The 26,784-nt window shown below is 59.0% G+C and overlaps 1 protein-coding gene across 1 annotated transcript in view; it reads left to right on the top strand.

Moving 5' to 3' along the window:
* The window catches only part of LOC114080116 (nuclear pore membrane glycoprotein 210-like), a 101,079-nt gene that overhangs the window by 18,511 nt on the left and 55,784 nt on the right, over positions 1-26,784 (top strand). Inside the window, 18 exon segments of the mRNA XM_071603510.1 lie at positions 962-1,513; positions 1,516-1,536; positions 1,539-1,817; positions 4,320-4,505; positions 10,300-10,445; positions 10,726-10,947; positions 12,413-12,586; positions 13,199-13,391; positions 13,765-13,904; positions 14,123-14,227; positions 14,313-14,414; positions 20,958-21,062; positions 22,472-22,599; positions 22,710-22,845; positions 24,085-24,215; positions 24,300-24,345; positions 24,510-24,689; positions 26,640-26,720. Coding sequence (XP_071459611.1) covers positions 1,003-1,513; positions 1,516-1,536; positions 1,539-1,817; positions 4,320-4,505; positions 10,300-10,445; positions 10,726-10,947; positions 12,413-12,586; positions 13,199-13,391; positions 13,765-13,904; positions 14,123-14,227; positions 14,313-14,414; positions 20,958-21,062; positions 22,472-22,599; positions 22,710-22,845; positions 24,085-24,215; positions 24,300-24,345; positions 24,510-24,689; positions 26,640-26,720 — 2,886 coding nt within the window. The 5' untranslated portion in view covers positions 962-1,002.

Genomic DNA, 26,784 nt, shown 5'->3' with positions numbered 1-26,784 from the left:
AAGCCATACTCTCACCAAAAGCGGGGGTATCAGTTTGGGATTGAAATTGGTATAAATCAGCTGCTCCAAGTGAGAGGAGCTCTAGGGTACAAAGCCTGTGCCAAGGCAGGAGATGAAGAGGGAAGGAGACCCCCAGAGGTCCTTTCCTCAGAGGAAAGAGTGAGGCGAATGTGGGCAGGGGAGCAGTGGTGATGGATCTGCTAGGGTTGAGGCTTGCAGACTTGGCTTTCTGGCTTGAGACTTCGTTTTAGGACACCAGTTTGTAGTAAAAGGGGGAAATGCAGACTGATAATAAGAGGCTAACAGGAAACATGTGGGGTTTTCATATGACTATGTTGTGCGTTTTCAAAGGACCTAATAGAATGGAAAGCAAGAACAGCTCCTAGTTAAAGAGACACTTATGGGGATAATTTCATTCTGATTTGCAGAAGGCTGACATCTGCCCTGATGTATATTTAGATGCTGTATATTTCTGTGAGCCATGCCAATGCTCTTGGTCATCTCTTTGCCTTTGCAGTGGGTAAAGGAATTAAGTGGAAAGCATGCAAGGGTGAACAGATGAGTTTTTTTCTCAGTTGCAGTATACTTCTGCCCAGGAGATGAGGCCCAGAATAGATGCCTCTTAAGAACCTTTCTTTCTGTCTTTAGCTTTTCTAATTCTTTATGCTTTTACCTTCTCTAAGGCTGAACTTTGATGTAGTCCAAGAAAGGTTGTTCATTAACATTTCCAATATTAAGGCTAATATAACCTTACACTCAGCAACCAAATAGACGGGGACCTCAGGTTTGCATCCTCTTTGAATTTATCTAAATGGGTTTGGAGCTTTGATAGTGGGATATAAAAGGGCACCTAGGACAACTTTGCTCAGAAATATGCAAAGACCTTTCTTCGGGATTGGATGAGACTGCCTTTTGTGTCATATGACTTTATTCTTTCTTTCCCCCTTCCCCTTCTTTACAGACTCTTGAGTTCTTCTTGAATTGCCAGTTTTCAGCCTCCTCATGCCTCCGTCTCCTTTAGACGACAGGGTAGTAGTGGCACTATCTAGGCCCGTCCGACCTCAGGATCTCAACCTTTCTTTAGACTCTAGCTATCTTGGCTCTGCCACCCCAGGCAGCAATAGACACCATCCTGTCATCGCCACCACAGTTGTGTCCCTCAAGGCTGCGAATCTGACGTATATGCCCTCATCCAGCGGCTCTGCCCGCTCCCTGAATTGTGGATGCAGCAGTGCCAGCTGCTGCACTGTGGCAACCTACGACAAGGACAATCAGGCCCAAACCCAAGCCATCGCTGCTGGCACTGCCACCACCGCCACGACCGCCATTGGAACCTCTACCACCTGCCCTGCTAACCAGATGATCAACAACAATGAGAATACAGGCTCTTTAAGTCCATCAGGTGGGGTGGGCAGCCCTGTGTCGGGGACCCCCAAGCAGCTAGCCAGCATCAAAATAATCTACCCCAATGACCTGGCAAAGAAGATGACCAAATGCAGCAAGAGTCACCTGCCAAGCAGGGACCTGTCATCATTGAGTACCCTTCATGGAGTACAACAAAAGTCACATCCAAGGAGCTGTCCATGTTAACTGTGCCGATAAGATCAGCCGGCGGAGACTGCAGCAAGGCAAGATCACTGTTCTAGACTTGATTTCCTGTAGGGAAGGCAAGGACTCTTTCAAGAGGATCTTTTCCAAAGAAATTATAGTTTATGATGAGAATACCAATGAACCGAGCCGAGTGATGCCCTCCCAGCCGCTTCACATAGTCCTCAAGTCCCTGAAGAGAGAAGGCAAAGAACCTCTGGTGTTGAAAGGTAATGCCCCTGTTCTGTCCCAAGCACAGTCCCGTTTAGCTGGGTTCACTTTGGGGTTTCTCTTAGCAGTGGCAGCCTTCTCCTTACCCTGGCTACCAGAGAACAGAACAGACTCTCTTCTTGTCTTCTCTGCCATGCCCTTTCTTTATTATTTTGGTATAGTGAGAAAAACCCAGCAGCACTGAGTTGGAAGTCAGAAGATCTGGGTGCTACCCTTGATTCGGCTTCTGATTTGCATTGTGCAAGTCATTTCACCTCTCTGAGACTGTTTTGTCATCCTTCTAAAAAGGGGCTTTATACCACCAGATGGTGTCTCAAGTCATGCCTGGTCTGGTGGCTTTCTGTTCCAGTCCATAACTAATTGGAAAGTTGCTGTCTCTCAGACCTAACCAATGCTGATGAAACAGAGGAAGCAACTCTGGTGCACTACAAGTAAACCTACAGGTACCAGCTCTTTTTGTGGGAGATTCTTCCTCTTTCTCACCTCTGATCAGCTTGACTTTTATATAGCTTATAAAATGACCTTCAAGAAGGGCAGAGATTTATTTGTAAAATGGAAGTGTAAATTCATCGAATACCTCCATTCCTTTGCCAAAGCTCCAAGGGGACAGAAAGATTTTTATGAAACACTTTCCAACTCATTGTACTTTTTTGGCTTCACCTGATAACAATTGGCATGGTGGTTCCTCTCAAAAGGGAGTAGTAGGTCACCTTGCCAGTACACTGAATGTAGAACAACTCTGAGGTTAGTGAAGCTGAGTCCCAAGAGGAGGAATTAATTGTCCACTCTTCTCTGAGCCCCTTCCATACAGTATTATCTAACCTAGCAGAGGAGCCCTGATCTTGTGTCCAGCCTAGTTGCAATTCTTTGCTCTCAGACACTGCACCTCGTTTCTCTTTGGCATCTTCTACTTGGTGACAGTAATGAGAAATAGTCATCCTTTTTCTTCTCTCTTCTTGTGTTTTGAGCCAAGGTACACAGTTTCTGGGTCACATCTCCAACCTGTCTCCGGAACTGTGTTGATCAAAGGTGTTGCTGGGTTCTTTTGAACACTTTGCATATTTAAATTGCAACAGGTGATTTAGGTGAACAAATTACTTATTTTAGCTTTGTGGGACAGCTCTGCCACCATTCTTCTTGTTTTCCACGAGAGGTCTTTAGCCTTTTGGTACGCAGTGTTCTTGGAAATATGGTCCTGAATTCCTTTGCTAGTAGTCCCCTCCCACACCCACTTAACACTTTATTCTCAAGTTTTTTCTCATTGGGCTCAGATATCACAAGGGCATATCTTTCAAGGTTTACTTGGAGTCACAAATACGTTCAGGCTTCCTCTGTGTAGCTCTGTATTTTGTTTTTGTATTCTTGTTTGGTTGACTTTTAGTATTTCCCAGTAGGTTTACCTTTCTTCTGTTCTCTCACCACAATCCTGGTTTGTCTTTTTCAGATGAGAAAATACCATCTACAAATTTCCTATTTCCCATTTGTAATAGTTTGTCTTGGGGAACAAAGACAAATGGTCTTGCTGGTCTCTTTTCTTTTATAGACATTCTTAATTTAAAAAAAAAAAAAAAAAAAAAAAAAGCATGGTTTTTGTGTCAGCATGACCAGAGGAGAAATGCCAAGCAACAGAAAATAAGATGACCCTGAACTTGAACATGGGGATGATCAGGAGGAGTTGTAGATCTTACCCTGCATTTTTCAAGGGGCCTTGTTGGGTAGAAGGTTGGCTTGTCAATTACTGATAAATCAGTCTCTTGAGGGCGGCTGATGAAATGGGGTTCCTCTCCCCCTTTCCTGTGGATGCATCTGAGAATCCGGGCAGCCTGGGCTTGTTCCTCAATGTCTGAGAGCAAGGTTGCCTCAGTGGGGCGGGGCAGGACACGCTGCTGACCTCACCACCAGGTGCCCTGGGTGTCCGCAGCGGAGGGCTCATCATTTTCGGGTTGGTGAGACAGCACAGTGGTGAACTTGGAAGACGCTCTGGTGGTAGAGGTTGGATTATTTGTAATTTGGGGGGGGGGGGATTTTTCTTCAAACACCTGGAAGTTTGGTTGAATTCACATAGTTCAGGAGCAAGTGGGTCTGTAATGTACTCTCTTTATTATTGTTTTGTTCATTTGATATCTTTTGATGGAATGGCCTAAAATTGGGACCCAAGATAAGAATGAGAGAAAGGGATGAATCCTCATTAGAATGTCCCTGTTGTCCTTTCATCTAGGCAAACCCGAGGTTAATATCAGAGCAGCATTGAGGTGAAGAATGGGGTGGGCCTTTCTCAAAAGAAATGGTCAACAACTTCCCCCAGGTTCTTGAGTGGGCCAAGAAGACCATCCAGATGTGGCTTCTCTTCTGAGATTTATTTTAGGAATCCCCTTCCTCTGTGATTGTATTTCAGCAAGAGTAGTAGTGGTACCATTTTGGAATGAGGGATTTTTCCAGGGAGGATATGTGTGTGTTGGGGGGGGGGGTAGTTAGAATATAAGGTAGAAACTTCTTTGTAGGTCTTGTAAGTTTATTTCCAGAGATTTCAGTGACCACACCCCTGACAGGACGGAGGGGTGCACATGCTCCCAGTGCCCGTGTGGAGCCAGCAGGAGGTGGACATCCACGTCCCCATCACCCTCCACCCCAGCATCTTGACGTTCCCGTGGCAGCCCAAGACTGGCGCCTACCAGTACACCATCCAGGTACCTGGGCTTCCCGGGCGTGTGGCCTCCGTCCGCTCTGTGACTTTTTTTGGTAACCAGAGATTGAACTTGGGGGTGCTTGGCCACTGAGCCCCGTCCCCAGCCCTTTTATATCTTATTTAGAGACAGGGTCTCGCTGAGTTGCTGAGGGCCTCACTAGGTTGCTGAGGGGCTGGCCTCTAACTTTTGGTCCTCCTGCCTCAGCCTCCCCAGCTGCTGGGATTCCAGGCGCAACATGCCTGCTGTTCTGTACCCTTGGCGTTGCTCTCTGTGGTACGACCAAGTATCAGGGGCTGTGGTCCTGTGTGCCCTGAGGTCCCTGTCACTGCAGTGTTCTGGGTTGCCAGGGAAGCAGCCCACAGTGGACACTAGCTGGAGACCACAGTGAGGCCTGGAAGGGCCTGGAGTCCCACTCGGCAGTCACTTGTGTAAAACATGTGGAGCAGCATAAGTGCACCAGAGAGAACTTTGAGATTTTCAGGGAAAACTCTCTGCAACCCTGTCCACGCCAAGCGTCTGAACTCGCTGGCGTCCATGTTCCCACACGGAGTGGCCTCGTGGCCTGTGGCCAGCCCAGTCCCCGGGCTTTGTGGGTCCCCTGGTGATGACAGGTGGCCTGTCTCTGCACCAGCATCTGCCCCTGCCCACCCAGACCTGGTGACATCTTGGCCTCTGGGGTTCAGGATCCTAACCCCTGACCTGGCCACAGCGAGTCTGGCATTTGTCCCCAGCAGGGGGTCAGGACCTGGCCAGGGCCTGTGCTCATGTCTGGTCACAGAAGCAGCGTCTGCTGGTGACTCTGGGGCCAGGGCCAGGGCCAGGGTTCCGTGTTTGTGTCTTGCAGTCATGAGTTCCGTAGAGCATGAGGTCCGCAGAGCACAAACATCCCCAGAGCACAGATGTCCCCAGAGCAGGAAGTCCCCAGCACAAGAGGACCAGAAGGGAGATGGGAACAAGGGTTCAAGGGCCCATGGGCACCTCCAGCCCCCGATTTCCACGGGTCCGTGGATCTGTGTGTGTCCCCATGTGGGGCAGCAGGGTGCGAGCAGGTGGAGTTCCCGGGGGTCGGTGGCACGCATGGGCAGGTGCAGGTGGGCTGGGAGAATGTGGTGGCCATGGCGTGACTCAGTGAGATGTGGACATAGCGTGGACATGTCCCTGGCCAGCACGGCAGTGGGCGCCTCATCCCCCACCTGCCACTTCCCAAGGCCGGCCGGTGACTGCATGCTCCCTGGTGGCTCTTCTCCCCAGGCCCACTGGGGCAGCGGGAACTTTAGCTGGTCTTCCTCCAGCCACCTGGTGGCCACCGTCACCGTCAAGGGTGTGATGACCACAGGCAGTGACACGGGCCTCAGTGTGGTCCAGGCACAGGATGTCCAGAACCCTCTGCATTTCGGTGAGATGAAGGTGAGACCCCGGGCTGGACAGTAGGCCAGGAGTGGCTGGGAGGCCAGGGGTGCCCAGTCTGCCCTGTGGGACCGCGACCTGGCACCCTCGCCCCAGCCGGAAGGGCCAGTGCCCCAGGGCTGGGGTCCTGGCGGGAGACCAGAGCACCCTGAGGACCTGGAGGGTCAGCCGGTCCAGAGAGGGCCACCCTGCCCTGGGCTGTTGGGTCACGGGGAGAGGCCCTGGGGCCCAAGACCCCAGAGCCACGCTGCGCCTGGGACTTTCTCCCTGACACGCAGGGCAGATGGCCATCCCTCTGCCCCCACGGCCTCTGCCCCCAGCCCCTCCTGACCACCGCTCTGAGCTCCCCTTCTTGACCCACTAACAGCAGAGGACACAGGCTGTGTCCCTGTGGTTGGGACGTGGGTGGCAGGTCCTTCCCCTTCCTGCTGGGAACCACACACCCACTAGACAGCCCAGGCCATGTGTGGACACCTGGACAGAGGCCCTGGGGGGGCAGCCCCATTGTGCAGTGTGGTGTCCACGGTGGCCACTCCCGGCCTCCCTCCTCCCTGCAGTTCCTGTGCCACCTGGAGCCCCAGGACAGCTCCTGGGCCAGGCAGGTGGTCCCCTCCTGGACACCCCCAGAGAGGGCTGGGCTGTCAGAGCCCCTCCTGGTCCTCGGGCTACTGGGGCTGGTGGCCCTGGGCTTGCCTGGCAGGAGACAGGAGGGACAGGTGAGCGAGCCAAGAAGCTGCAGGCAGTGAGTGGCCGCTTTGGCCTCCCGCCCTGCCCCAGGCCACCTGAGCTGTCCGTCCAGGGTCGCCCCTCAGATCTGCCACTGCTGCCCACCAGCAGCTTCCCCATTATTTGCCTGGTGGCCGATTTTTGCACAGGACCCAGAGTGTGGCGCCCTCTGCAGCCTCCCCAGCTCAGCCAGAGTGAAAATGGGGTCAGGCCCTGCCCATGGCCTTCTGGGCCTCCTCCCCCTGTGGCCACACTGTCCTTTCCATGGGGCGTTCAGGGGATTGAACCCAGGAGCCCTCAACCCCTGAGCACCTCCCCAGCCCTATTCTGTATTTTATTTAGGGACAGGGCCTCTCTGAGTTGCCCAGGGCCTTGCTTTTGCTGAGGCTGGCCTCCAACTTGCGATCCTCCTGCCTCAGCCTCCCGAGCCACTGGGATGACAGGGTGCACCACCACGTGTGGCCACACTGGCCTCCTTTGTGTGCCTACCAGGAGCTGAGCAGCTAAGTCCATCTCAGGACCGTCTCTTGGCCTGACTGTTCCCCAGGGAGACATTTCTCTACCTGGCAGGGCTGACGGGCTCATGTCTGTGCACCTCTCAGAGACCAATCCCCTTCCTAGTCAGCTCTGTGCTTGCATCCTCCGTGCCCAGCCTGGTTGTCCTCTGGTGTGTCCTCAGGGCCACCACAGCACACCTGGCACACTGAGCCACTGAGCCGCAGGCTGCTTCCTGCAGAGGCTGACAGCCCAGGCCTGGCCCTCCTGCAGGTGTATGTGATCGAGCCCAGCAGCATGGACTTCGCCCCGTGCCGGGTGGAGGCTTGAGTGGGCCAGACCCTGGAGCTGCCCCTGAGGATCAACGGCCTCATGCCCAGTGGGGACAGCAAGGTGGTCACCCTCAGCGACTGCTCCCACTTCGACTTGGCGGTGGAGGTGGAGAAGCGGGGCATGTTCCAGCCCCTCCCGGGCGGGGCAGCTGGCCGGCGGGGCGGGGCCGAGGCAGCAGAGCGCCAGCGTGGGGTGGCCATGGCCGCATCCTCATAAGCTGCGGTCTGTCTCAGCCTCATGGGCAGAGGTCCTGGCCAGTGCTGCCTGCCGTGGCCGGGTCTCCAGGCCTGGCTGTCACCCCAGGACGCTTGCGTCTTTAGGGGGATTCTGTTGAGACAGGAGTCCTGGGGTCAGGATTTCTCTCAGAAAGTTCCTGTAGGCTCCCAAGTGACTGCATGCAGGACTTTGTGTGGCCTTGGAGACGACTCAGTTGGCTTAAGGAATAGTTATCTTAGGCAGGGACGGCTGGTCAGTGCAGAGACATTCACAGGGATCTGTGGGACCCTGTCCCCGGTCCCTCCGCCTGCTGTGGCAGAGTTTCCTAAACTGGGTAAGTTTTGTCAATGACAGAAAGTGACTTCACAGTCACTCCACATGGGGCTGCGTCCTGCCCTGTGCGTGTATCCCATGGCCTTGTTTCTTCAGAAGCTCTTAACTGTGCGGTGACACATGCCTGTCATCCCAGCAGCTCAGGAGGCTGAGGCAGGAGGATCGCAAGGTGGAGGCCAGCCTCAGCCACTCATTGAGGCCCCAAGCAGCTCAGCGAGAACCTGTCTCTAAATAAAATACAGAATAGGGCTGGGGACGGGGCTCAGGGGTTAGGGCCCCTGTGTTCAGTCCCTGGCACCAAAAAAAAAAAAGCATTTTTAACCAGTGTTGCCCTTGGTGACCTTGAGAGGCCTCTAAGTCCTGCCTGCTTCCCTCCTGAGCGCGTCCCCCACCGTGAGCTCAGGGCCCTGGCTGACCACTTCAGATGCAGGGAGACTTGGAAACACACATGGACACCTGCTGTGCTGCCTCAGCTGTCTCCCCTCTATCTGGCCCTTTGTTCCCTGTGACTAGGGACACCCCTCCCCGCCCCATCCCTCCCACGCCCTGTCCCTGAGCACCATTGTCCTGCTGCCCCTTTCTAGAAGTTCCACTGTTAGATGCCACAGAAGGACGCCCCTGGGGGATTGATGTGTTAATTCGTCCTGTTCAGTCACTCTTGGTGATAGATGCCACTGTCACACTGTCACACTGAGAATGACATTGATGGGGATGTAGAGAAAATGCAGGGTCTGCAGCGCTTGCCCCTCTGAGGTCTCTGTGTCGGCTGTCGGCTGTCACCGGGCCTCTTTGGTTCCGCCTCTCAGTGTGACTGCACCCTCCAGTGTCTCCTTGGCCACACCAGGCCACACCAGGCCACCGGTGGGAATCCGGGACAAAAAGAAAACTGGCTTGTTCACACAGTGGATCAGCCAGTGAATGACGGGGGAGCAGAGAGTCCTTGGGACAAAAGAAAATACAACAGGGACCCAAACTTGGAAGTGTGGCAAGAGCATTGGGTTCCAGGGGGCGCAGAGCTGCGGCTGCTGAGTCAAAAAGACTGAGAATCGACTCAGCAACTAAGTCCAGTACTTACAGAAACAGAAAAAGAACAGGCTAAACCCAGTGCCGTCTCGCAGAAGAAAAGCACTCAGATCAGATCAGAGGAGAGCCAGGCGCCAGGGCCCACGCCTCTCATCCCAGCGGCTCAGGAGGCTGAGGCAGGAGGATGGTGAGTTGGAGGCCAGCCTCAGCAATGGCCAGGCCCTACAGATCTCAGTGAGACTCTGGCTCTCATAAAATACAGAATAGGGCTGGGGATGTGCTCAGGGTCCAGGGCCCCTGAGCTCAATCCCTGTTCCTCCCCCAGCAAAAGAAAATAAGAGGAAATTAACGAAACCAAACGTTGGTTCTTTTGAAGGATTAATAAAACTGAGACCCCTTTGGCTAGATCGTCACGATAAAGGACTGGTCGCTAAAATCAGGTGTGAGCCACAGGACGCCATTGCTACAGAGATAAACAGATCCATGAGAGTCTTTTTCCGGGGACATCATCGTCCATGGAGAAACCCCCCCGAGGTCCTAAAGAGGAGCCAAAGGACCAAAGTGAACCCAGCTGAGGGGCAGGAATGTGGACCGTCCAGGACCCGAGTGGGCCAAGCCCTCTTGGGAGAGGGCAGACGTGGCAGGCTGGTGACTGCTGTTTCCAGGCTGTGGAGCTGCAGGCCACAGCTCGTGACAGTGGTCGTGGCCAGGCTTTAGAGGCCCACGAGGTAAAACACCCGGCCTAGAAAAGGACCCTCGTGCCCATAGTGAAATGTCATTTTTGTGGGGTGTGGGTACCGGCCATGGGACTCAGGATACTAGACCCCTGAGCCCCCGTCCCAGCCCTAGTTTGTAGTTTATTTAGAGACGGGGCCTCACTGAGCTGCTTAGGGCCTCGCTGAGTGGCTAAGGCTGGCCTCCAACTTGCGATCCTCCTGCCTCAGCCTCCCCAGCCCCTGGGTGACAGGCGTGGGCCACCACCCTGCTATCTTATGCTTCTTGACCTGAGTCTTAGCTACAGGCCATCTTAGGTCTGTGGGGTAAACACAAGACCGTGAGTCGTTCCCTTAGGACATCTTGGTGGGTGACTTGTTTGATTCTTTGTCTGTTTTCGGGGTCGGGTGTCAGGCACTGAGTTACACCCCAGCCCCAAGGCTCTTAAGTTGGCATCAGCTATGTGTCCAGCCAGGTGGAGGGGCCCTGAGCTAGCCATGCGCCCCTCCAGCTTCCCATGGTGACCGCAGTTCTCTCCTTGGCACAGGGCGGCTGCCCCCGGGGCCTGAGCACTGTGGTGGCGTCTGGGTGAAGGCCGAGGCTCGGGGCTCCACCACACTCCTGGTGAGCTACACGCATGGCCACGCCCACCTGAGCGCCAGCCTCACCATCACCGCCTACCTGCCCCTCAGGGTGAGCCGGCTGCCCTGGGCCACTGTGCCCACAGCTCCCTGGGGCTCTTCCCGCGGATGTCCCAATGGAGGCCAAGCCAAGGGTCCCTCAGAGGCCAGGGGGGAGCGAGGCTGGGTTCCCTCCAGAGCCCGCTGCGTCCTGGGGTCTCCCAGGAGGGTTGCACGGGGGATTCAGGCACTGGGCTGTCCCCACAGAGAGGGCAAAGACGTGGCCCCGAGGCCCTGCCCCGCCTGTCCCCTGCCCTGCCTGGGGAAGGCTGAGGCCCCGCTCTCCCTCCCAGGCCGTGGACCCGTCCTCCGTAGCTGTGGTCACCCTGGGCTCCTCAAAGGACATGCTGTTCGAAGGAGGCCCCCGGCCCTGGGTCCTGGAGCCTGCCAGGTTCTTCCGGAACCTCACCTCTGAGGACGGGGACAGCATCAGCCTGGCCCTCCTGGGCCCGCCCGCCTCCTGGAGTCACCAGCAGCACAGCATCTGCGCCACCTGCCGGGCCCTGGGCGAGCAGGTGAGTGGCTGCTGCTCAGGGCCTCCAGGTGGGGGACCTCGCAGAGATTGGGTGACCCTGGGGGTGCTGTCCTGCTGTGCCCACGTTGCAGAAGGGAAGTGAAGGCCAGGTGAGGGGACGACGGGCAGGCTGAGCGGGGACCGAGGCCACCAGCTGTCCCAGAGACAGCCCCCGGGGGTCCCTCTCAGGGCCGCAGAATCCCCCACCCAGCCGGAGTCGGGGTCAGGGCCAGAGTTGGGCCTCATGAGTGAGGAGGCTGTAGACCAGGGGGGTCACCTGGGGCTCAGCACGCGGCACAGCCTGTGTTCCTGCCCCTGGGATCCCTGTTGGGGGGGGGGGTACACCAGGGAGTGACCCCAGGGGCCCTCACCCACTGAGCCCTGTCCCAGCCTTGTCTTATATTTTATTTAGAGTCAGGGTCTCACTGCGCTGCTCAGGGGCTCGCTGTTGCTGAGGCTGGCCTCTACCTTGTGATCCTCCTGCCTCAGCCTCCTGAGTAGCTGGGATGACAGGCGTGGGTCACGTGGGTGCCTGGCTCTTCATATTTTTTTTTAAATGTGAAAATCGAGAAATATCAGAAGACTGAGTGGATGGTGTGGCCTGAGCCCCTGGGCTGGCCTGGCGGGTGGCGAGGTGCAGGTCCTCTGGTGCCTGGTACCCGCGCCCTCCAGCCAGGCAGAAGCTACGGGCTCTGCGCCCTTTGTCTTTCTGTGGGGTCCACCGCTCTGTTGCCAGGGTTCCCCAAAGAGGGCATGGAAAGTGAGCAGGAGGTCAGAGTGGACCCGGAGAGGCGGGGGGTGTCCCCTGTACATTTAATAGTACAGAGGGCACCGGTGGAGTCCAGAGTCCCACGGGCAGCTCCCAGGATGCCCAGGACTACGCTTGTGTGACCAGATTAGTGCACAGAGAAGGAAGCCCAGGGGACCCGCCCTCTCCTGCCTGGTGGCCCTACAGGGCACCTGGACCAGATCCGGGCCGTCTGCAGAGGGGTGTGGCATTGCACTGGCCTAGGCACCCATCCCGTAGGGCGTATACACAGGGCCAGACCCCACCCCCGAGATCCCTCTTGGCCAGTGAGCAGGCAGCCAGGGCTCTGCAGGGTGACCCTCTGCACCCTCCTGTGTCCTGAGCAGCACCTCCCGTCCACCCCGAGGACAGGGTCTGTGAGCAGTGAGCGTGTCCCCTCCTCACATGTTGGGGACATCTGCATGTGCTGGGGCATCCTGGGGGCTCCTGGGTCCCGGAGGCCACAGTGCCCCGATCTCCCCAGGTCCCCTACAGAGGCCCTGGGATCCACAGCGTCCACAGCGCCCTGCACTGAGAAGGTGCAGCCGTGCCCCCTGGGTCCCCGGCCCTTGGCAGCCACCAGGCGTGGGTGTCCACATCACAGCCGTCCTGCAGAGCAGAGCACAGGAGGGGACGCGCCCTGGGGGACGTGCCCTGACTGCCATCCCCCCACCCCCAGGTCATCGCCCTCTCCGTGGGGAACCAGCCCAGCCTCACCAACCCTTTCCCGGCTGTGGAGCCTGCCGTGGTGAAGGTCGTCTGCGCCCCGCCATCCAGGATCAGCCTCACGCCTGTCCACACCGGTCCCCCGCTGGACCCGTCGTGTCCACGGCTACAGCACGACAAGCAGGTGGTGCGTGGGGGAGGGGCTGAGGGAGGAGGCAGGCCTGGAGAGGTGGCCAGGGACTAGCAGAGCACAGTCCAGGTGGTGGGCAGGTTGGACTGCCTGCCTGTCATCCCCTGAGCTCACCTGGATCCCCGGGATGTGGCCCCGGCCAGGAGCCTTTGGACTCTGGTGTTGCCATGGGGGACAGGGAAGTCCCTGTTCCTGGCTGACTGTTTTGGCCTCTGCTCTTCATCCTCCTCTGCCTCCCTGGCCTCTACTGACCACTATTCTGCTCCTTAATTCCTTAGTACCAACTTTTTTTGGCTCTGGAGATCAAACCCAGGGGTGCTAACCCCTGAACCCCATCTCCAGCCCTCTTTGTATTTTATTTAGAGACAGGGTCTCACTGAGGTGCTCAGGGCCTTGCTGAGTTGGTGAGGCTGGCCTCCAACTTGCGATCCTCCTGCCTCAGTCTCCTGAGTGCAGGGTGCCTTGGTGGCCAGCAGCTGTAGAGTTTGGTGTTCAGCTCATCCCTTCCCCCATCAGGACCCCACAGGCAGCCCGCCAGCTTCAGGATACACCATGTGGTCAGCCGTGGCTGTGCCCAGGCCTGGGTGTCCTGACCTCTGTTTCCTGTAGGTTCCCGTCTCCAGCCACCGCAACCCCCTGCTGGACCTCGCCGCCTATGACCAGCAGGGCCGCCAATTCGACAACTTCAGCTCCCTGGGCGTCCAGTGGGAATCCACCTGGCCCTCGCTGGCCAGCATCGAGCTGGACCTGCCCATGCAGCTGGTGTCCCGGGATGACGGGAGGGGCCAGAGGAAGTTTCACGGTGAGCTGCGGCTGTGGGCCTGGAGCCCTGGACAGGAGGCTGGGGACCAGGGAAACCCCAACAGATGAGTGTCCCAAGCAGCGTGGCACCTGTCAGAGCCTCTGCCAGCTGGGGCGCCCCTTGGCCAGCTGGGGTCCCCTCGTCCAGCACCGAAGCTCGTGCAGCTCCCTGGGCTGCAGTCTTGCACTGGAGCTAGAGGTCCCAAGTGGGGAGTCCCCGGTGGCCCCTGTGTGTCCCCAGGCCCCTCAGCAGCCAAAGCTGGCCCGTCCCCTCCAGCCCTGCTCCCTGGGCCCCACTCAGAGTCTGGCGACTCCCGATTCCCCCCGACTTTCACACTGGGGCTTGCCCATGATGGAGGGGTGGGTGACCACAGAGGCCCAACGTCGGTGTCCTCCTCTGGACCGAGGATTGCAAGCCATTGCTGTCCATGAGGCATCAGGGACCACCTCCATCTCTGCCACGGTGACCGGCTACCAGCTGTCCCACCTCAGTGCAGCCACAGTGAAGCCACTGGTATGTCCAGAGCCACCCGTGGGGGTGGACAGCTGCCCGCTGGGCACCGGGAACGGCTCCTCCCAGCTCTGGGGTCTGGGGCCTCATGGGAAGGTGGCTGCCCTGGGCCCAGTGTGTGTCCTGGACATCACGGGGGCCTGGGGCAAGGCTAGGACTGGGATCCCGCCCCTGTCCCAGGGGTGGCCTATGGGTCTGATGGCCCTGCCCTCTCCCTGCAGCCTGGCCCACCTGCGCCCGTGTCCGCCTCGGTGGAGCTGGTCCTGGTGGAGGACGTGCGTGTGGATCCGGACGTGGTGACCCTCTACAACCACCCTGATGTCCAGGTGGGTCCCCCGCCAGCCCCGTCCCGCCCGGGAGACCCTGGGCCCTGGCCCTGCCTGACCGCTGCCCCTGGCCTCTTGTCCCCAGGCGGAGTTGCACGTCAAGGAGGGCTCCAGCTACTTCTTCCTCAACACGAGCGCTGCCAATGTGGTCAGGGTGGCCTACCAGGAGGCCAGGGGCATCGCCACGGTGAGCGGGGCCTCGGCCGGCACGGGGTGGCTTCCTCAGTGGGCCGTCCCCTGGGCTCCATGGCCGATCGTTTCCAAAGCTGGGACTGAGCAGCGCCAGTGCGTCTGGGTCACTCTGGGACCTTTGTCACTGCAGGGACACCTGGGGATCTCTAGTCCGTGTCCACAGCTGCGTGCCCTGTCTGTCAGCAGTGGTGTTCCTCAGTGTCCTGCTGAGAGTGACACATCCTCACACGGGCAGCACCTTAGCAGCCATCGTGCCTCTCGGACCCAGGACACACCTGCTGCTCCCTGTCCCCACGTCTCTGGGGTCCCTGCCACGGGCCACATCCCCAGCCCTTCGTGGTCCTTATTTTGAGACAGGGTCCTCCTGAGTTTCCCAGCTGGCCTCGAACTTTCCATCCTCCGTCCCAGGCCTCCCAAGTCCTGAGGTAACAGGCAGGCGTCACCTGGGCCCGAACCTTCTCTAGAAGGAGCCCGTTTCCTGCTCAGTGAGTCAGGCACAGGGCGGCCCAAGGGGACACAGCAGGGGTGTCCAGCCAGGCAGCACCGCTGAGGGACAGCTGGCCGGTTGCCTCTGGGCCACTCGGAGCCCAGGCACTGCTCTCCCTGTTCTAAGGGACGGTTCCCACAAGGCGGCCACCATCAGGACCAGGCCATGGACCTCAAGGAGGCCAGGGTGGTCGCCTGGCGTAGGTGCTGGTGCAACTCCCGGGGCCCTGGCCCAGCGGTGGCACCTGCCTGGGGGCCACCTGCAGTCCCGCCGCCGGTCCCTGCCCTGGGCCTGGCCTGGGGAAGCAGGCGGCCCTCCTAGGCCAGCAGACGTCCAGACCCAGCCTGCTTCCAGGGCCTGAGCTGTCTGCCCGCGAGGTGGCCTCACCCACTGCCACAGAGAGTCCATGGTGTCACCAGTGATCACATGTGTCACCGTGAGCGGTGTCCAGTGAGCCCCGCAGTCTGTTCACCTCCTGACCGTCTCAATGTGGGGGTCCCCAAGTCACGGCCTGTGGGCTGGGACAGGTACAAAGTGAGGGGCACAAGCCACTGTCAGGGACACACTTGGAAGTGTCAGCTAAGGGGACCTGGGTGTGACCTTGGTGCTAGGTGATGGGACGGAGGCAAGTCGAGGAGCAGGGGGGGCCTGGGGGCTGCACCGTGCCCCTGGCTGGTTCCTATCACTTGGTGACGTCTAGACCACAGTGCGACTCGGGTACCGTGGGCGTCGCCCCCTGAAGGTAGGACTTGGTGGATTTTGGTGTCCACACCCAGGCCCGGCCACCACGACGGTCAGTGTCGAGAGTGTTGTCATTATCTCCAAAAGAAACCGGGGCCCTGTGGCCACCACCTTCCTGTCCTCACCCGCGCTCTCACGCGGCCCACTTCAGTGACCATTCTCACTTCTGTCATCCCTATACCCAGGAATGCAGTCCCCGAGTCTGCAGGGACTGTGGAAACTATCCAGGAACTTCCTGGCGGATTTCCCGAGTGGCTCAGCAACCCCGTTCCTGCGGTGGAGCCTAGGGAGGGCCCCGGCTCCTCATGTCCCCTACCTGCGTGAGGGCCCTGGCTGCCCCACATCCTTGTCAACACTTGTACTTATCAGACTTAAGTTCTAGCCATCTTTGGACAGTGGTTTTGCACTGCGGTGACCGTTGGCATCTGCCTGATGGCTGATGGTGTGGTGACTGTTCCTGTGCTCGTCACCCGTGTGTTTCTGTGGCTTTGTTAGACAAATGTCTGCTCAGATCCTGGGCCCATATTTCATCTTTTTAAAAAATATTTTTATTAGTTGTTGATGGATCTTTACTTATTCAGGGGCCGTGCTGGGAATCGAGCCAGTGCCTCCCACATACTGGGCCAGGCCCTGCGGCTCTGCCCCAGCCCCAGCCCCAGGTTTACTGTCACGCTTTCTTGATGACACCAGCCCTCTGTCTCCTGTTCCTTAGGTCATCTTTTGATTTTTTGGTAGCATCGTCTTGCGCTCACGGCTTTCATTTTGAGGGGTGCGGTGTCTCTGTTTCCTTGTGTCCTTGCTCCTGTGTTTGATGTGAGATCTGAGAATCTGTTAAAAATCGAGGTCGTGAAGATCCATGTTTTCTTCTAGACTTAAAATTCCAGCTCTTGCACTTCAGTCTTTGAAACAGTACGCTGGGTTTGTGGGGTGAGGTAGGACTCCATTTTCTTTCTTTCTCTCTTTTTTTTTGGTACCAGGGATGGAACCCAGGGCCGCAGGCATGCTAGGCAAGCGCTCTGCCACTGGGCCACATCGTCATTTAAAAAAAATACTTAAGTATTTTTAAAAATTTTGAAAAAGAAAGGAAAAACCCCTCCCAGTCAGCCCGGAGATGTAGGCAGCTGGTGCCTGTCTCCGTTACGTCGGGAGGCTGAGGGGAGAGGCCACTGCAGAGCCCTAGCCGCCTCTCCCTGGAACATGCACTGGTCACTGGGCCGTCCCTGTGTCTTCCCTTCTGTGGGATCCTGAGGGGAACAGTGTCCCCTTGCAGGCAGGACCCCAGGTGGGCCCACCCAGCCCTCTGGCAGAATAACCTGTGAGGCAGGCCCCCGGAGAACAGCTTTGTCCCCAGAAGTTCTCTGGAACAACCTCCTGCTCCTCCTCCCCCTCCTCCTCCTGCTCCTCCTCCTCCTCTCCTCCCCCTCCTCCTCCTCCTCCTCCTCCCCCCTCCTCCTCCTCCTTTTCCTTCTCCTCCTCCTCCTCTCCTTTTCCTTCTCCTCCTCCTCCTGCTCCTCCTCCTCCTCCTCCTCCCCCTCCTCCTCCTTCCCCTCCTCCTCCTTCCCCTCCTCCTCCTCCTCCTCCTTTTCCTTCTCCTCCTCCTGCTCCTTCTTCTCCCCCTCCTCCTCCCCTCCTCCCTCCTCCTCCTGCTCCTCCTCCTCCTCCTCCTGCTCCTCCTCCCCCCCTCCCCCTCCTCCAACTCCCCCTCCCCCTCCTCCTCCTCTTCATCGTCCTCTTCCTCCTCTTCCTCCTGCTCCTCCTCCTCCTCCTGCTCCTCCTCCTCCTCCTCCTCCTGCTGCCCCCTCCTCCTCCTGCTCCCCCCTCCTCCTCCCCCTCTGCCTCCTCCTCCTCTTCGTCCTCTCCTCCTCCTCCTCCCTCCTCCTCCTCCCTCCTCCTCCTCCTCCTCCTGCAGGGACTCTCGAGGCTCTAGAGGGAAACTGGGCCCTGCCCTGTGGGCCTCTGTGGCCCTGGGAGGGATGTCCCCTTCAGTGCTGACCGTCTGCTGTCCTCCCAGCCTCCTCCAGAGGACACTTCACACATTTCCTTGGTCTTCAGCTGCTAGTTCGGGGACCTGCTGGGTCTCACCCCTGCTGGGACACTTCCTCTTCCTCCTGGACACTGAGAATTCAGGGACAGCCCTTGGCCCCTGGAAGGGAGGCGTAGGCCTGTTGTCCTGTGCTCGGGGCAGCCAGGCTGTGCAGGCCATGGCCAGCTCATGCCACTCGGCCCCGTGTCCAGCGGGCACACAGAGGGGCACTTCCCTGACGTGAGCTCGGGTCCCTCTCCAACTGACATATCCTGGTGGGTCAAGATGAGCCCCTCCAGCTGAGGTTGCGTGGTCACAGGAGCGGGGCCAAGCGTCCCCTGCCACCTGAGCGACTGCCACTTCTCACTGCTGTGTCCCTTCTGCAGGGCTGGCGTTCCTGTCAGGCCAAGGGCTCTGCTGGGTGTGGGATGACGTTGACAGGGCAGCAGAGGACACAGTGGTGCCTCTTGGTGTCTCCTAGGCCCTGGGAAGCAGTGCAGGGCCTGGTGCCACTGCTGCTGGGGACACAGGCTGGGGAGCAGGCAGGGAGCAGTGGCAGCAGCTGGGCCTGAGCTCAGGTGGCCCTACTTTTCTGTGACACTGGTCTGTGGACAGAGGGGCCATGTCCAGCACCCAGGCCAGGACTCCCCTCAGAGCCTGAGATTGTCACGCGAGCCGAGGTCGTCCTCTGGGCTGAGGGTGACTCCTGGGGCACAGGAAGAGACACAGTCCCCTCTGACCCACATGCTTGGCCCACCATGGAGCCCTGCACAGGTTTTCAGGGAACAGGAGCCCGCGGCCGCGGAGAGGCAGAGATATCCCCGTGTCCTTGGTGTCTGCGAAGGCCACCTGTCGGGGGACTTTAAAGCAGGGTGGGGGCCTGGGGAGGAGGCGGGGGCTGGGATGGCAACTGGTTCTTTAGGGCAGCACTGCATTCGTCACCTGCAAACAGGTGACACAACTTTGCCCTGGGGCTCCGTCTGCCAATGTCCTTGGGTGACACTCCAGCTCTTGGAATCCAGGGCTCACTCCAGGCCTGGCTTGTCCCCAGCCTCTGTCCTTCCAGCTTGGCCGAGGAGCCCGGGACCCAGGCCATGAGAGGCAGGGGCTGTGGTCCTGGTAGGGTCAGGCGCAGGTCCCCACAGCCACCAGTTTGTCCCCAACGTGGCCTGTGAGGCCCCAGCGTCATCACAGAGGTGAAGGGAGCCAGGGCACCCCAGACACGGGGCAGGCCAGCCTCCAGAAGGTGGCCACACGTCCACCCTCTGACAGCTGAGCGGAAGGGACAGTGACCTTCCCACTGTCCTTTTCTGCCTCTGTTTAAAATGTGCAAAAATTGAAGTTTCTCGTTCTTCTCTGCGGTTCCCAATGGGCTCTCCTTGGGGGGCAGATGTACCCACTGGCCTTTCCCACTGGCTGCCCATCCTTCCCCCCGACACCTCCGTCCTGGCTGCCACAGGCATCCCCCGACTCTTCTGGCACCAGGAGCCCCGACGGGGAGTACTTCCCGCATGAATGGGGGTGCACGGGTATTTTTCCGGAAGTTCCATGTCTTCACTAGGCGGGTTCAGACTTTGGACAGCCAGGCTGGCTCAAGGACCAGGTGTCTGTGCATCTGGAGAATCCCTCGGTGCCTCTGTCTGATGAGGGAGGTGCCCAGGGTCCAGGCTGTGCCAGGCACCAGGCCCAGCATAGGGTGGAGAGGCCAGGAGGGGAAGGAGGTGCTGAGTGGTGCTCTCCATTAAGGCTGTGTTAGAGATGGTGACAGGAGCCCCTGGGAGAAGTCAGCAAAGTAATGGAGGGGCCTCCCCTGTATGGGGTGGAGGCTGAGTTGGAGTCAGAAGGCACAGCTCAAGGGAGAAGAGCTTAGGGCCTCGCTTTGGCTGAGGCCAGCCTCCCACTCACCATCCTCCTTCCTCAGCCTCCCAAGCTGCTGGGATTACAGGCATGCACCACCATCCTGGCTGTATCCCAGACCTTCAAGGTGGACTATAAGGTCACACGGCAGGTAGGCGGGCAGGAGCCTGCTGACCGTGAGGACAGGAGAGAAGGTTGATGTGGCTGGGGCTTGATGGTTATGAGGGATGGTGCAGTGAGACTGTGGCCCTGCGAGTGTCGTATTGCTTAGGCGTGTATTTCAACTGAGTGGTTTTCAGCCAGGGCAGGCAGTGCCAAGGGGGGTTGCGGCCTTGGCCACCGCAGTCTCCAGTAGGACACGTTGAGGATTCGGGCTCAACCTCAGAGCACTGGAAAGCCGTGGACGTGTTTTAACCAGGGTGCGATATGATCTTGGCTGCTTGTCTCCTTTTGAGTCCAAAGCCTGATTTTTCCCCCTCCAGATTCTTAGTACTGAAAGTCCTCTTAGCAGATACTGACCTGTCGCTGTGCACATCGCCCTTCCCCTGAGTAGGGGATCCCAAAGAGCAGGAAGCAAAGTGAGCTAGAGACGGGCCGCAACCCCCCTTGGCCCTGCCCGCCCCAACCGAAAACCCCCAGGTGAAATACTCACCTAAGCACTATGACATGTTGCAGCTGGTCCATGTTCAGCTGAGAAACGTCCAGTGTGGGGATGCCCATCATCTGGCAGCACAAGAGAGAGACTGGGGTGCCATTTGTTAGGGGGGAGATTCTGTAGAAAGTGGGGTCCCTGGAAGGGGTTGGGAGAGAAGAGTTAAAATGGGGACATTTGGCAGCTAAAAGTCCAGAAAACACCAGCTCAGGTTTGCTCCTTCACTTGGTGCGTTTGCTGTGGTCACTACCTCAAGCAAAGCCAGGGCGTAGAGATGGATGAGCCTCTAGGAGCATCTGCCTGAGTGACCTCTGGGGTCGGTCCCCAGGTTCTGTGACGCTGTGAGCTCTAATGGGGGTTTCTTAGAACTCACTTTTGAAAGCACCTGTCTCCTATTCTGCCGGCTCCTGGTTGGCAGCCTCGCCCCATGGAGTCGCAGAAACAGACGGCCAGAACAGGACCTGGCCTCCTGGGGTTAAATCCTGACTCTGCCTTCAGGTTGCTGTGTGTCCCAAGGCCGCCTGCTGCCCCTCTCTGAGCAGCTTCCATTTTCTTCTCTTTGTAAAATGGACAAAGTTGACATAGACGCTCTTTCAGAGATCCCCAGCACGGACATTTTACATCCCCAGCTCCTCTGCTGGCTGGCCATGGGGCCCACGGAAGTAGACAGAACACCCCTTGGGTTGTGGATGTCCTTGCCCACTGCCTCCAAGCACTGGTCTCAGGCAGCGGCACCCCAGAGATGGGGGCCTGACCCCACCCACCCCACATCTTGCAGGTGCACCCTTTACTGCCAGGCTCGGCCACCGTCCTGATCCATGACCTGTGCCTGCCCTTCCTGGCCCCAGCCGAGGCCACCGTCTACGTCCGCGTGGTTGACAAGGTCAGTGGACATGTCCCCTCAAAGCTGGCCTTCCCACTGCCCTTGGGCTGCTCTGAGCTCCCTGGCTGGGTGGGGAGGGGCAGCATCTCCACTGCTGTCTGGTTTCCTCATCCAGCCGACATCCGCGGGGCTCAGCCATAGACCCTGGCGAGGTCAGCTAAGCCAGCCTGGCCTGGGACCCGTGTCCTCCAGCGCCCGCAGGTCACACAGCAGCCGGGCCCCCCATCCCGGGTGCAGCTGTGCTCCTCTGGAGTTTCACCACCCTGGGGAGAGCTCAGGGCCTCCAATTGCTCTTGCAAAATGGTAAATAATAGATCTGGGTTTTCTTTGGCCTTATCAGGAAACTTTATTATTATTATTATTATTATTATTATTATTATTATTATTATTATCTTTTTTTGGTACCAGGACTGATCCCAGGGGCACTCGACCCCTGAGCCCCGTCCCCAGCCCTTTTGGTATTTTATTGAGAGACAGGGCCTCACTGAGTTGCTTAGGGCCTCGCTGTTGCTGAGGCTCACGATCCTCCTGCCTTAGCCTCCCGTGCCACTGGGATTACAGGCACCCAGCTCATCAGGAAATTTTTATGACTCCCAATATCAGAGGTAACCCACGCCAGGCTTCCAGGGGGTGCTGTCAGCCTCTTGTTTGACCCAGTGGGTGTAACGGTTGGTAATTAAAAGGCAAATATTCAGGCAGCTTAGGCTACTTACCTACAAAGTATCATTAATTAGCTAAAGTGCTAACATTCCCGACCGGGTCTTAAATATTCCTCCCATAATGTGATTGCTCATTTCCTTACTAGATTCCTTTTTTTTGCTAAGCATTTCCAGCCCCCACTTGCTATTATGCACTGCCAGATGTGAACTGTTCAGTTGGTGAGCACTTATTGAGCTCCTGTTGAATGCATGATGGAGTTATAAGCTATATATTTTTTTTTCTTTCTTTTTTTTTTTTGAATGAGGGTACCAGGGATTGGACTCAGGGAAACTCAGCCCCTTAGCCACATCCCCAGCCCTATTTTGCATTTTATTTAGAGACAGGGCCTCACTGATTTGCTTAGGGCCTCACTGTTGCTGAGGCTGGCTTTGAACTCACGATCCTCCTGCCTCAGCCTCCCGAGCTGCTGGGATGACAGGCGTGGGCCACCTCGCCTGGCCTAAGCTATACCTTATTTTCGGGGTTCTGTGGTTCATCCATTAAGAGTAGGGAGTGGAATTTTTGTCTCTTAGTGTCCCCAAGCCCTGTTGTATACAATAAGTACTTAATTGGTGTTCGTTTGTTGATTGACCTAGTCCAGAGAGAGGTCATCCTGGGCGACTCATCGCCAGCTCCTAGGGCATTGGTTTTGAGGTCACTGTCCCCACCTGAGGGAACTGGTCCTTCAAGCCTCTGTCCCCCCGACACAGGTGGAGATTGGAAAGATGGTCAAGGCCCACGTCCGAGTGCTGGACTTTTACAAGAAGTCTTTCCTGGCCAAGTACTTTGCCTTCATGGACCTCAAGCTGCGGGCGGCCTCCCAGATCATCACCCTGGTGTGAGTCCTCCCGGGGGTCAGGCGGGCTTCTCAGGGACAGTGCTGGACAGACTGCGCCCTCCTTGGCAGGTCTGACCCGGAGGTGGAACCCAGCGCCCCGTCTGTTTCAGGGCCCTGGATGAAGCCCTGGACAGCTACACGGCTGCGTTCCTGGTGCATGGCACGGCCATCGGCCAGACCAGCCTGACCGCAAGCGTGACCGATACCGCCGGACAGAGGATCAGCTCGACCCCGCAGCAGATTGAAGTAAACCGGCCCTTCTCACGCCCTCTGGGGTCTGCCCCTGCTGGGGGAGGGTGTCTTCTTGGTGACAGGCTGGACGGTCCAGCAACAGCCCAGGAAGTCACCACGGAGAGGCCCTGTTAAAATGTGTGCCCGTCCTGGCTTCTGAGGAGAGGGTCTCCACCCGGCCCCGGGGCCGGGAGGCAGGTCTCAGTGCTGGAGGGAGGTGGCTGGGGGTTTTGCTTTTTGGTACCAGGGCTTAAACCCAGGGGCCCTCGACCACTGAGTCCTGTCCCCAGCCCTGTTTTGCATTTTATTTAGAGACAGGGTCTCACTGAGTTGCTCAGGGCCTCACTTTTGCTGAGGCTGGCCTCCAACTGGCGATCCTCCTGCCTCAGCCTCCCAAACCGCTGGGATGACAGGCATGGGCCCCTGAGCCCAGCCTGAGTGTTTCTAATCTCCCTCTGTGACACAGGGGGCTGTGTGGCCCTAAGGAGAGGCATGCCTAGTCACATGGCAAGGGGACGAGCAAGAACTGTTCCCAGAGAGTGGCCCGTAGGGAAGTGGCAGATGCACTGTGTAGACCTGACCTAAGCCTCCGCCCAGGCGCCTGGGGGCTGAGCTCCTGCCATGGGGCTGTGCGGGCAGAGGGGTCACTGAGCCACCCGGAGCCACCCAGGGCCAGCCGCTCTGGGGAAGGCAGCCCTGAAGCCCCTGTCTCCGTGTGACGCTGGGCTCTGTCGGGTCCTTAGAGTCTTACTGCCAAGGCCACCGGGGCCAGGGCACCCTGTTGTTTGGACCCTCCAAGGTACTTGGCCCCGCAGGGGCCAGTGGGCTTTGTTGACCTGCGTCCAAAGCTGGCAGGGGCCATGCCTGCCTCCAGGGGACAGTGCAGAACTCCAGGGGACAGAGTAGGCTTCCAGGGGATGGTGCTGGCCTCCAGGGCACGGTCACCTTCCTCCCCCTGGCGCAGCCCTGGGAGGCTGACCCTCCTACCATGGGCAGCATCCTAGCGGCTCCCATGGCAGCGGGGACTTGTGGGGCTGCCCAGGGGGTGGGGACCCGCCGTGTGTGTGTGGGGGGGGGGCGCTGTGTCCCTTCTGCCTGCCCCTCGGCCCCTCTTTGAGCCTCAGAAATCCCGAGGATGCTGGAGTAGATGGCCGCTGGGCTCCTCACGTCCTCAGGGATCTGGAGGGACCTTGGGAGCCAGAGGTGGCAGACGGTGACGTGTGTGAGCCCCCAAGGGCTGTGTCCCCATCACAGGACCCGCCTTGGGCTCTGTGGTTCTGTCCTGGGCCAGAGGACGCGTGCCCTACCAAGGCCCCCACGGTCACCCATGGCTACCGGTCCACTGTCCATCATCGCCGCCGGACCTCTGCCCACCAGCTCCTGAGGCGTGGGCGCTGTGCCCCATGTGACCCACGTGACTGAGGCTCACCCGTCCTCTCCCGTCCCCTCAGGTCTTCCCCCCCGTTCAGGCTGATTCCCAGGAGGGTGACGCTGATCATCGGGGCCACGATGCAGGTAGGAGCCGAGGCCTGTCCTTCCCACTCATGTCCCCAGCGGGTCCCAGCGAGGAGGCCACCGCCCCGCCTCAGGACAAGCCCGCCTGTGGCCTCTGCTGGCCCGAGGGTGGACGTTCCTGACGCGTGTGCAGGTGCCCACGAAGCCACGCGTCTGCCCCGCAGGTCACCTCTGAGGGCGGTCCCCAGCCGCAGTCCCACATCCTCTTCTCCGTCAGCAATGCCAGCGTGGCCACCGTGGGCAGCACAGGGCTGGTCCGTGGCCTGGCCGTGGGCAGCGGCACCGTGTCGGGCGTCGTGCCAGCGGCGGACGCGGACACCGGCAAGGTCATCGTGGGCTCCCAGGTATCCCTGAGCCCGTGGTGACCGGCACCGGCCACACCTGGGGTGGGGAGCCCTGCGGGTTGGTGCCCTGGATCCAGGCAGCCCCGTGTGGCCAGCGGTACCAGGCACTCCTGGGGACCTGCCCCTGAACCTGCTGTCCCTATGTGTCCCCTCCCGGGACAAACTGCCCATGTGGGCCCCGTCCCCGGGTGCCTCCTGCAGGCCGAGGCTCCCAGGTCTCCTGTGGCGGGCCAGGCCACCACCCCACCCCGTGCCCCCAGTGGGTGGACGCTGTGCGGTCCTCTCCTCGGTCCTCAGCTCTGTGCCTCTGGCTCCCATTTGCAGAGAGCCCCTGGAGTGACCAGCCAGTGGCCCTGTCCTCGTGTGGCAGGTCTGGGACGTGGCCAGGCTCTTGGTCTTGCTGGCTCGTTCCCAGTGGGGTTTGATTATGTGCCAGGGACAGAGGAGGGGACACTGTGTGGGTGACAGTGTGCGTGCGCTCAGGGTCGTGCCCCAAGTGTAGCAGATGGAGAATCAGTCAGGGGTGGCACCTCCAGGAGGGACCGTGAGCCACCTGCCACAGTCAGGTGTCCCCAAGCCTCTGCTGGGGGGACAGGCCTGATTGCTCCTCCTGGTCACCAGACAGCTGTCCCTGCTGGGCGGGCCTCCTGCCCCGCCTGCATGGGGGGCTCCAGGCCGGGGGTCAGCATCCGAGGTCCGCTGCCTTTCCCGGGGGTCGGGCACCTCCATCTCCTGGAGTGGAGGCCGGGTCATCTCCATGGCTGTGAGAGGCTCAGAGGTACCTCAGAGGCCTTGGGTGCCCCTGGCATCCTTCGACCGTGGTGACCCAGGCCCTCAGGTGCAGGTTGGGGTCCCGCTGCCGGCCACACTGAGCGCTGGGGGCTGATGACAGCCCCGTGGGCACGCAGGGCCACCAGGGAGGAGGGCCTCTTCAGATCTCAGCCGGCGTCCCTCGCCCAGAAGCGGGTCCCCTCCGAGCAGCCCGAGCCCTCTGAGCTCAGGGCATGTGATCCTGCTTCCCAGGCGGACTTTGATCCAACCATGAGTCCACGGATGGACTCCTCTGCCCGCAGCTTCAGTGCGGGCTTCCAAGCATCCGGGTGACCACAGAGGCTTTGTGAGCACCAGGGGACGCCCTGACCCTCTTCCGTGCCAGCAGACGCAGGGCAGCCCTGAGCGCCCGGAAACTTCCACGGGGTCCAGAGGCCCCGGGTGCCTTGCTGGCTTCTCTCTCTGGGGGGGACCCGGCTCCTCCTCTCTGGGGCCAGGCAGAGGACGACAGCCCTGTCCCCTCCCCTCTGCCCTTCTTCCCTGTGGCCTGGCCTTGCTGGCCCCCTTGCTCCCTGGACCCACGTCCATGTCGAGCTGTGTCTGGTCAAAGCGTCCAGGACCAGCTGTCCAACCCCAGCTCAGAATCAGCACCCCAACCTGCTGGGTGGTCCTGCTGGGTGGCCCAGGCCTCTTAGTGGAAATGGACCAGAGAAGGAGGACCCGGGGCAGGTGGGAGAGTGAGTGCTTTTCAGGACCAGCTGAGTGCCAAGGATTGACAGCAGTCAGGAGGCACAGGGTCCCCTTGAGCCTGTCAGCAGGCCTGGAGGGGTTAGTAGCCTGAGCACAGCCCAGGTCAGCTGCGCAGGTCAGGCCACTGAAGTGGGCATTTGGTCAGATCAACAGAAGCATGGAGATGAGAATGTGGGAGTATGTGCAGTCTGTTCTCACCGCACCCTGTGGCTCCTGTGTGCCTGCCTGTGTCCTGAGTCAGGGAGAAGGCGAGCTGGATTTGGGGTTGAGTGGACCTAGAGACCTGTCCTGCGAGGGCCACCCGCTGAGAGAACAGGCCCCAGCAAGCCTGCCATGCTAACATGGGTCAGCTGGGCCGCTAGGCCTCGAGGCTCAGGGGCCAGATGGGGACTTTGAAGGGCCCGCAGCCTGAGCCCAGTCTCTTCCCAGGACCTGGTGGAGCTAGAGGTGGTGCAGCTGCGGGCGGTGAGGATCCGTGCACCCATCACGCGCATGAGGACGGGCACCCAGGTGAGGACCAGTCGGGATGGGGCTCCGTGTTCTGGTTCTGACGAAGCCACTGTGAGGGCACTTC

Source organism: Marmota flaviventris, chromosome 17 (assembly GCF_047511675.1).
Source record: "Marmota flaviventris isolate mMarFla1 chromosome 17, mMarFla1.hap1, whole genome shotgun sequence".
Classification (NCBI taxonomy): domain Eukaryota; kingdom Metazoa; phylum Chordata; class Mammalia; order Rodentia; family Sciuridae; genus Marmota; species Marmota flaviventris.
Note: the sequence above shows the minus strand (reverse complement) of the source record. Positions and strands in the feature narration are given on the sequence as shown.